At 36.1% G+C, this 11,290-nt stretch overlaps 1 protein-coding gene and 1 long non-coding RNA gene across 2 annotated transcripts; both read left to right on the forward strand.

Moving 5' to 3' along the window:
* The first annotated feature begins 1,690 nt into the window (after positions 1-1,690).
* Positions 1,691-8,950, forward strand: LOC108705918 (traf2 and NCK-interacting protein kinase-like). Its single transcript, XM_041565670.1, has 9 exons — positions 1,691-1,750; positions 4,757-4,792; positions 4,913-4,978; positions 5,566-5,622; positions 6,436-6,558; positions 6,803-6,913; positions 7,038-7,128; positions 8,148-8,263; positions 8,596-8,950. The coding sequence occupies exons 1-9, from the start codon at positions 1,691-1,693 to the stop codon at positions 8,656-8,658; spliced, it is 723 nt and encodes a 240-aa protein (XP_041421604.1). The 3' UTR covers positions 8,659-8,950.
* Positions 8,951-9,132: 182 nt separating this feature from the next.
* Positions 9,133-10,953, forward strand: LOC121394896. Its single transcript, XR_005962074.1, has 3 exons — positions 9,133-9,241; positions 9,965-10,116; positions 10,665-10,953. It is a non-coding gene; the product is annotated as an uncharacterized LOC121394896 (long non-coding RNA).
* Positions 10,954-11,290: the final 337 nt, after the last annotated feature.

Genomic DNA, 11,290 nt, shown 5'->3' on the forward strand with positions numbered 1-11,290 from the left:
ACCTTGTTTTCTGTATTGTTTTATAAGGAAAATGGTCTCAGAGGTTTGGAACTGCTACGTTTCCTAATTCTAACTTCTAATGGGCCTATTCATTTAGTTGCACCTTGATCATTGCCTCTAATATTCAAACCTATTTTCTTTTGCCAGGTTAAAAAAGATAAAAACGAAGTCATTTTGGTAAGTAGAGAAACTTGTCATACATAAACGTTTTGTTAAAGATGTAGGATAATGTAACAATTTTAAAAGTACATTTTAATGTTGTAAAATATAATGAAACGTAAAAACACTCCAAACCTTCTAGCAGATATAACACTCTTCTTGAACTATGATGTATAGCCGCTTAGCATATGTTACTCCCAAGGGGCCACTTTTGTTCAGTTTGTTAATTAGATTTGGGATAATTATCTGTGGATCAGTAGCATTAGACACCAACTCTACACAAATGTATCTAACATTTCAGTTGATCTACAGATTTGACCATTGGCACTTACATACCAACAATGGCCTGATTGCTAAGAACCTATTTCATTGCTAATGTCTAATTATCCTTTTCTTTTCCAGCAAGGGACAGTCCTGTAACCCCTTGCATTTTTCTGAGAAAAGAGATGCCAACCCTGCATTCATTTATACTCAAAACTATATCTCATAGTATAATGTGTCTTTTATTTATCTTGATCAATAATCTCTTCCACCTTTTTTTTATTTACAAAACAGGAACTACCGAAGGAACCAGTAGAAACCACTGTTAATAATATCAGTGAGGTAAGTAGGAAAACATAAAACTTTGAAAATACATTTTACTTTTATTAAAGTTGTCAATGTGTGTTCGGAAAACATACTGTAGGGATGAGCATATTTTTGACGCCCATAGACTTTAATGCATTTTGGCAAATTTTCGCTCGAGCAAAATTTTTGCCAAAGCGAAACGGATAAAATTTGCCCACCCCTACAAACAAGATATTCACATAACACATTACCAACTCTACTTTCCAATACTGTGTCACATTGCCATATGCAATAGATATTAGTATAGAAATAAATGGATTAATTGTATGTTTTTATTCTTAAACAGAAACAACCTGAGGAAATCATTGTCCATGACAATTGCCAGGAAGAACCTGAGACAAATTTTGGCCATAACAGCTGCCAAGAAGAACCTAATGAAATCATTGTCCATGAAAATTGCCAGGAAGAACCTGAGACAAATTTTGAACATAACAGCTGCCAAGAAGAACCTAATGAAATCATTGTCCATGACATCTGCCAGGAAGAACCTGAGACAAATTTTGGCCATAACAGCTGCCAAGAAGAGCCTAATGAAATCATTGTCCATGACATCTGCCAGGAAGAACCTGAGGACAATTATTATTATATCAGCATTCACAGCTATCAGGTAAGTAGTTACAAAGGAACTAATAAAAAAACACAACAGCAACATGCCTCTTCCCCAACAATACATGGCTTTTTGCTAAATATATTTTAAAGCCTTCTTTGTAAAGCCTTCATTCTTTGTAGAGCTCAATTAAATATCTTACATTTGCCTAACAGAATCAATCATGTGATCAATAATCTTCTATCTCTTTTCCAGGAGCAACCTGAGGAGCCTGGCACAGAGATCAGCCAGAGTAATGCCTCAGAGGAAGAAGAAAATCTAGAAGAACAAGAGGAAGAGGAAAACAATAGTGATGACATGCTTATATCTAGCGGGGAAGAAGAAAGCAGTAGTGATCATCTGTTTCCATCACTTGAGGTATGATTTGCTATCAAGGACATTAAGACATTTTGTGCATTGAACTGATTGATGTATTGGGACAAGTTTAGCGTAATGTTTATTTGGTATGGCTTCATTTAGGCCCACTAATGTCTGGGAACTTAAAAACCAAACTGCAGTTTAAATCACCAGTCCAGGTTATGCTAAAACACTTTAAGAACTATATATTTTTGGAGTGTCCACATAAACTGCAGTGCCCAGAGGGAAGACATCAATGCTTATCACTACAACACCATGCTGCACACATTACATGGGGAAACCCACAAACGGGTCATTTTTTTTTCTTTGCAGCTCTGGAATACATTGAAAACTTTGAAAATACATTTTACTTTTATTAAAGTTGTCTTTGAGTTAGAACTCCTGTTATATCTCTCTCTTACCCTGGGGGAACCAGAGCAGAATGTAGAAATTGCCACAGACAACTGCCGTGTAATTGAATAATGGGAATTATAAAAAAACATTTACCTTGTCATAAATGCATGTTTTTTCACCTTCTCTATCAATCAGAATTGATCTGAAATGATCTTTGTCATTCACTCTCTCTCTTAAGCATCACCAACCAGATAATCACAGTATTGATGCTTAAGAGGAAAACATACGGTAGAGATGAGAGAATTTTTGACGCCCATAGACTTTAATATATTTTGGCCAATTTCTACTGCCGGCAATTTTTGGCGAAGTGAAATGGGTCAAATTCGCCCATCCCTCAAGATATTCAACACATTACCAACTTTATTTTCCTATACTGTGTCACATTGCCATATGCAATAGATATTAGTAAAGCAACAAATGGATTAATTGTATGTTTTTATTCTTAAACAGAAACAACTTGAGGAAATCATTGCCCATGACATCTGCCAGGAGGAACCTGAGACAAATATTGGCCATTTCCAGGAGCAACCTGAGGAGCCTGGCACAGAGATCAGCCAGGGTAATGCCTCAGAGAAAGAAGAAAAGCTAGAAGAACAAGCAGAAAAAGAAAACAATAGTGATGACATGGTTATATGTAGTGATGAAGAAGAAAGCATTATTGATTATCTGTTTCCATCACTTGAGGTATGATTTTCTATCAAGGACATTAAGACATTTTGTGCATTGAACTTATTGATTTATTGGGACATGTTTAAAATAAAGTTTATTTAGTATGGCTTTGTTTAGGCCCACTAATGTCTGGGAACCTAAAAACCAAACTGCAGTTTAAATCACCAGTCCAGCTCATGGTAAAACACTTTAATAACTATATATATCCACATAAACAGCAGTACCCAGAGGGAAGCCATCAATGCTTATCACTACAACATCATGCTGCACACATTACATGGGATATTGTAGGGATGAGCAAATTTTTGAAGCCCTAGACTTTTATGCATTTTGGCAAATTTTCACTGACGGTGAATTTTTGGGTCAAATTTGCCCACCCCTACAAACAAGATATTCACATAATAGATTACTAACTTTATTTTCCAATTCTGTGTCACATTGCCATATGCAATAGATATTAGTATAGCAACAAATGAATTAATTGTATGTTTTTATTCTTAATCAGAAACAACCTGAGGAAATCATTGCCCATGACAATTGCCAGGAAAATCCTGAGACAAATATTGGCCATTTCCAGGAGCAACCTGAGGAGCCTGGCACAGAGATCAGCCAGGGTAATGCCTCAGAGGAAGAAGAAATTCTAGAAGAACAAGAGGAAGAGGAAAACATTAGTGATGACATGCTTATATCTAGTGGGGAAGAAGAAAGCAGTAGTCATAATCTGTTTCCATCACTTGAGGTATGATTTGCTATAAATGACACTAAGACATTTTGTGCATTGAACGGATTGATTTATTGGGACATGTTTAGCATAATGTTTATTTAGTATGGCTTCATTTAGGCCCACTAATGTCTGGGAACCTAAAAACCAAACTGCAGTTTAAACCAGTCCAGGTTATGCTAAAACACTTTGGAGTGAAGTTCCAAAGCTCTCAATTCATTGCTATGGGATTTTGAAAGGCGTATTTATCAATGGGTGAAAGTGAAAGTTCACCCTTTGATAAATACGCCTATAAAAATCCCATAGAAATGAATGGAGAGTGGCGGAATTTCACTCTAGTGGCGGAACTTCACTATTAACTTCACTCTTTGATAAATATACCCCTTCAAGAACTAGATATTTTTGGAGTATCCACATAAACTGCAGTGCCCAGAGGGAAGCCATCAATGCTTATCACTACAACACCATGCTGCACACATTACATGGGGACCCCCACAAATGGGTCATTTGTGGAATACATGCCCAAAGTTTAAAGGTGTTATTTACTAAACTCGATTTTTTTTTCTGCCTGAGTTTTTTTGGGCAAAAATGTTAATGTTTAGAGGAGAAAAAAACACTCACCATTTCAAACCTGTCACTGTTGTGTATAGGTCAATGGGAGATGTCCTTTTTACAATTTGAAGGTATCGTGGTCTGCTCTGGATTTTGTCTGGTAAACCAAAAAAATTGGGGTTTTCAGGCAATAACCTGAAAAAATAAGCAATTCAGGATTCAAATCCAAATAATTTGGGTTTTTCCCCCATTTTCGCTATTTTTTCCCCGACCTGACTGTTTCAAGTTATTTTATTGATAAATAAGATACAATTGTGGATGGGAGTTTAGTCAAGCTTAGTTTAATACAAATATGAGAAATTTGAGTTTTAGTAAATAACCCCCTAAAAGTCTCACACACATTAGTTCTATTAGGACAAACCATAACCCATATACATAAGAATTACAATCTTTGTAATAGTTATGTCCACACTGTTTGGGCACAAGGCCTCTTTGCTATACTAAATATAAATTAAAAAACTGCTTAACAAGGAACACAGTGAGGAATCTTATGGGGATGCCTCTCAACCTGAACAAACTAAATAAGCAACAAACTAAAAAGAAAAGCTTGCAATCTTTATTCTTTTTGTCTATTTACTGAGTTAATTTAAAATAATGTTTTCCTTTACCAGGTCTGCAATGAACATGGATTTGACAAACTATGCCCGGTATGCAAAAAACTTTCTTTACATTATTATCCCTGTTTTCAGCCTTCTCCCTCTATTCTCCCCCCACCACCTGGCATTATATTGTCTTATTTTCAAATTTTGCATTTTACTTTTTTTTAGGACCCAACTGGCTGGATAGACCTCGAACAATGTGTTGGATCAGGAGGATTTGGAGTAATCCATAAGGTCAGATATGAGATTTTAAGATTGTAAGGGGTGGGAATGACCTACCTTTTGTGGCCCTTAACATCTCAATGTAATTCTATATATTGTATATATTTATCTATCTAGTATATAAATATTCATACATATGTCATGTATCACTAAATTCAGATGAAAAGCTCTTCTCGCACTCCCTGGCCTTCGTGTTGATTGCCCGGTGCATGGTGACGAAGGGGTCAGCACCCTCCAACATCAAATGGGTAAGAAATCACTGGCACTCAAAGGGCAGGTGCAAGCAGGGACAGGCCCTTGCGTTTATTTACAGAAAATGCAACGTTTCAGGGTCAGACCCCTTTATCAAGCATGGGGTCTGACCCCGAAACATTGCATTTTCTGTGAATAAACGCAAGGGCCTGTCCCTGCTTGCACCTGCCCTTTGAGTGCCAGTGATTTCTTACCCATGTATCACTAAATTGCCACATATGCCACATTTTAAACAGGATTCATGTTTCCTTTTGGAGTTTGTTTTTTGTTTCTGAGACCCATGTTGTTATACCCAGGTACTTTATCTAATTCAAGTCAAAATTCACCACAAATCTGTTTTCTTTCAGGCATGGCATTTTAAGGAAAAGAGAGAAGTGGCCATAAAAGTGATAAAAGACCTTAGGGTAATGTATATTTTTTACTATTTAATTTATTATAATAAGAATATTGCAGAAAGTGTTGTGTTACACATACAAATCAACTGCCAGTAAAAAGAGACTTATATAATGTATAGTCATAATGCAAAATGGAATTTGTAATGATTAGAAATGGACTTCTTTAAATGCCCCAGCTCGGTGAAATATTCACTGGAGGTTTAATTTAATTAGTATGCAAAAATAACTATATCAACCGCTTGTAATATTTGCAGCTTATAAAAGGCAATCGTGTGACTTACCGTATATAACATTAATCTCTATGTAACAATACTATAAAGTGACCGCCCCTAACAGAAGGAGATTTAAATCCCACCAAATCATAACAAAAAAATCATAACCCAGTTCAACACATTGCAAGTAAACACATGGAGCAGCATAGAAGAGAAAGAGGGGAAGTTATTATCTATGATTGAGAGTGGACGCCATTACAGCACATCACAGAGAGACTTGAGAGAACTGATAACCTTTACTAGCTTTACGCATTCAGAAGCTTCTGATGAAGTGACTCCAGTCACGAAATGCGTAAAGCTAGTTCCCCTGCCACTTACACTTTTCTATTCTTAACATGGATTAATAAAATGAACTGGTTTTATCCAAGTTTGGTTTCCTCGAGTTCTGATCCGGTGAGGTCACATCCCTACTATCAAGTTTGTTTGGGAAGTTAGTATCTGTGGTGTTGGCACTGTGGTACACTGATAGCAAAGTAATGAATTCTATGTTTTACAACAAGGATTAAATAGTTATCAAGACTAATTTAATGATCATTATTTCTGTATGTAGGATAATGAAGAGATCCTTGCTGAACTATACGTACTTCAACGCGTTTCTGGCCACGACAACTTCCCTGCCTTTTATGGAGCCTATTATCTACGGCCCAGCATTTCAAATGAAGAGGCGCTATGGGTAAGGATTTACTTCTTAAATAAAAGCACACAATGGTCTTGCATTGCACATGCCAAGAAGGAGAAAATCTCAAGCAAATTCAATACATATAACACTGATTATTTCAGACCCGTTACTGCTACTGATTACTAGGAATGTTACACAGACACACAGACAGATAGATAGATTTTAGGCAACATATATATACACTATAATATTTATATTTATATACACTATAAATAAAAACATTTTATTTCTATTCTAGATTGCTATGACAATGTGCGCTGGTGGCTCCGTAGACGCCTTAATTAGGAGCACGCCCAATAGATCCTTGGATGAGACCTGGATTTCATACATATGCAAGAAAGTTTTACAGGTAAGACAGATATTAACCCCTTCATTGCTTTTCATAATCTCTGCTCACCGACTTTGCATCCTATTAATTCTAGAATATAAAAATATATACATGTTCATCATGTTTGCTTTATTCATCTTTCTAGGGCCTGGATTACTTACAGGAACTGAACGTTATACATCATGATCTCAAGGGCGCCAATATAATGTTAACTTCTACGGCCCGCGTGAAGATAAGTAAGTGACGTTTATTATCTATAGGAAGAATGGGTGCCACAAACCAAAGGGTACATTTATTGCTCATCTCAATGTCTAGCTTTTATTAGGCATCATAAAACTTTAAAGGGGATCTCTACCCAAAAATGGCACCTTTGCATAATTCAAAAATATCATTGGAAGCAACGTTCCAATATACAGTCATTAAAGGGATACTGTCATTGGGAAAAAAAATTTTTTCAAAATGAATCAGTTAATAGTGCTGCTCCAGCAGAATTTTGCACTGAAATCCATTTCTCAAAAGAGCAAACAGATTTTTTTTTTCAGTTTTGAAATCTGACATGGGGCTAGACATTTTGTCAATTTCCCAGCTGCCCCAAGTCATGTGACTTGTGCTCTGATAAACTTCAATCACTCTTTACTGCTGTACTGCAAGTTGGAGTGATATCACCCCCCTCCCTTTCCCCCCCCCAGCAGCCAAACAATAGAACAATGGGAAGGTAACCAGATAACAGCTCCCTAACACAAGATAACAGCTGCCTGGTAGATCTAAGAACAGCACTCAATAGTAAAAACCCATGTCTCACTGAGACACATTCAGTTACATTGAGAAGGAAAAACAGCAGCCTGCCAGAAAGCATTCCTCTCCTAAAGTGCAGGCACAAGTCACATGACCAGGGGAAGCTGGGAAATTGACAAAATGTCTAGCCCCATGTCAGATTTCAAAATTGAATATAAAAAAATCTGTTTGTTCTTTTGAGAAATGGATTTCAGTGCAGAATTCTGCTGGAGCAGCACTATTAACTGATTCATTTTGAAAAAAATGTTTTTTCCCTTTAAGAATGTTCAGTGTTTTATGTGTCTCTGTCTTTACACTCTCTTTATACCTAGTTCAAATCAATAGTCAGCACCAGACAAAAGAAAATACTGCTTCAAAAATATATTTCCATTTGTAATAACTGTAGCACCTTTCTGTATTGTCATCGATATTATTACTGCATTGTACAAAGTAAATTCATGCTTGTTTCTTTCAATTTCAGTTGATTTTGGCCTTGCCACAATAGGGCCCATCAGTACAAGTAATGCAGGAACCCGCTGTTGGATGGCACCTGAAGTCCATGCATGTTTTACAAGAAGTGTACAGTATAACTACAAGGTATGATTAATAAAATAGTTGTCATTTAGTTTCGTTTTCATGAAAGTGATTAAACAAAATGCACTCTTAAGGCAGGAATAACAAATCCATGCCAAATGTAATTTGTAGAGCTTTTTTCTCCCAGTAGAGACTCTTGAAAATGTAAAATCATAAATGTGTATAGTTGAAGTCGGCTACTGGAAATGTTTCATAGTAATACAACGTAGCTTGGCTCTAAAGTATTACCGGTAGTCATTTAGCATCCCATATTGACCCTGAGACAGGATGAGGAGGGATAGTCAGTAGAAGTATCTTTATCTTCTGTAACAATGATTTTTGTTTTAATTTTCTAGGTGGATGTGTGGTCTTTAGGAATCACAGCCATAGAAATGGCAGAATACGATCCTCGTAAGTAATCTTAAATAATATTTTACGTGCGGTTATGTTAATTTATGGAGGAGTGTTTTTAGGAAGGTCAGGGGGTATCACCTATTTTATAACAATGAAACATGTAAATTGGCCATGAATCAGAGAATCTTTTCTGTGCTTTTATTATAATGGTGTCTTCTGTAATTTGCATGAGTTACTTTTCTTTGTAGTGATACACTAGAAAGCAAGATATAACTTCTTGTTTTAGAGACAGTAGCAATCAGATAAAAGATATAGACTGTGTCTTTCCTGTATCCCCTTAGGCTAATGGCAAACCAAATCTCCCCAAAATGACCAGTGTGGCCTTACCCTTAAAGAAGGAAATTATTATCTCAAAAAGTTAAAATAAATAATCGATTGGTTCTGATAATAGAAACTCATCAGAATATTTGATGTAGTCACCCTCTACTGTACAATGCTACAAAATATGTTGGCCCCTTGTAAATTTGTAAGAATAACAATAATAATATTGTGTTCTCTTACACTTACAGCACACATTAAACTCCGTGGTACTGAGCTTTCCAAAAGGATTATGAATGGTCCAGCTCCAGCTCTAAAAGAGGATATATGGTGAGTCATTTTTTTTTACAGAAATAGGACTTACGGTGGCCATAGACATTACAATCTTTCCTGGAAAAGATCTTTCCAAGAAAGATCGTCCATTTCAATACATACGTGTAGAGTTGAATTGTCAGATATACAGGTAGAAACAATAAAATTCTACCTTTATCTGACGATTCAGCACTAACAATGGGCGATATTGGGGTACCTTCAAAGGCTTCCGATCATAATTTTCCGGCCAGCCCGATCAATAAGCCAACCCATATAAAAGTCTTCTGCCAAAATCGGTTGGCTCGTTTCCCATCATACACACACTGAATATGGTACTAGAATTTTTTTTGTACAATATTATTGGTGCGTCTATGGCCACCTTAAGCAGTGGGGGTGGGGAATGGGGAACGAGACACTGGAGCATAAAGCTGGGGACGGTGTTAAAGTGGGAAAGAGATAAGTTCAATGAGCTCAAATGTAAGTGTCACTACTGTATCCACTCTATCCATTGCTGTGATGATGTGCTGTGTTCAAGTTATTAGTATTATTTTAGGGTCACCACCCTTTTCATAAATTAAAGAGCTTACACTTTGATGGCCAAAATGATTCAATGAGAAGAAACATATTTCCTATTTTAATTCCCTATAACCCAACAGACTTCAGTGTCCTTTTTGAATAATTCTTGCTCTGTGTTTTATTACATTATCAGTAACACTTCTGCCCTTTTTCTTTCCCCCCCAGGAGTAATAAATTCCAGAGATTTATTTATAAATGTCTTCAGAAGGATCCAGCCAAAAGACCATTCGCAAAGGAACTCCTATTAAACCGATTCATCACATATAATCGAGATGAAGACGAGGTGCAATATAGCATAGCAGAGCATATAAAGAAAGGTAATGCAAATTACTCTACAATCAAAAAGCAATTACTGGGAAATCTTTAATGCCTATGTGGCAGGCCTGGACTGGGAATCCAAATAGACAGGACATTTCAGGTACACAGAAGCCCAAACAGCAAACACAGAGGCCCAAACAGACCACCACCAGCCCAATAAATAGGCAACTTACAGCAGCCCTTCTGGCATTTGTCAGAACCCGCATTCTGGGCCTGCTATGTGGTTATTCCAGGCTCTATTGATTTAAGGATTCCTATTTTGATCACTATCCAAAAAATTAAGAAATTGTATCACATGCATGCAAAATCTGTCCCTAAGTATTAATGCTTTTAGGGAATTTTCATTTTCAGGAGTAATTAGTTTTTTTAATTACTAATGGCTTTAGCTCCAACCAGTTCTGCTTTAAATCGTGAAAGTTTCTATCAATTACTAACTTAGCTAGCCAGTTAAGGAATCACATTATGTCCATTTTTACAGTGCCCAGTTCCCTATCGTGCAAAGATATAAAACACAGATCTTCTTGTCTAACAAAACATTTTCTCCTAGGAGCAAAGAAATAAGACTTTAAAGCAAAAAAGAAATAAGACTTTCAAGCAGAATATTCTCTTGCAACACCTCATTAAGAAGACTTTGTGAAGACTTAGGAAGGAAATGGAAGAACAATATATAAATCCCAAAATGGATTCTACCTTTGCAAGATCTGAAATGTGGCTCCTTCATTATGTTCCCAAAAGGGAAAGGAGGGAAAGGGTTGGGAACACAATGTAGGAGCCACAGCCCATCTACTTTGTATACTTTACCAAATATTTATTTTTATAAAAATCTATTTAAATGTATATTTATTTTTATATATCAATAAAAATAATAAAAAATAAGCTGATGTTTGACATTTTAATAATTATTATATAGTGTAAGAAAATGGACTGTTCAAGAGTTGCATTAACTGTACAGGAGAGGGAAAGGTTTTAGAAAATATCAACTGGGAAAAAATCAATTAGGAGAATATTATTGTGGATATAAGCAACTGCTAGTGTTTGTTTCATAATCTTCGAAAATGTTGTACTTTCAATAGCTTATGATGATAGTTATAGGTTTTGTAACCCTTCTGTAAATTATATAGTAAATTAACTTTTTGTCAATTGGCGCAAGAACTGCAACAATTTTTGTGCAAG

This window comes from Xenopus laevis, chromosome 6L (assembly GCF_017654675.1).
Source record: "Xenopus laevis strain J_2021 chromosome 6L, Xenopus_laevis_v10.1, whole genome shotgun sequence".
Taxonomy (NCBI): Eukaryota; Metazoa; Chordata; class Amphibia; order Anura; family Pipidae; genus Xenopus; species Xenopus laevis.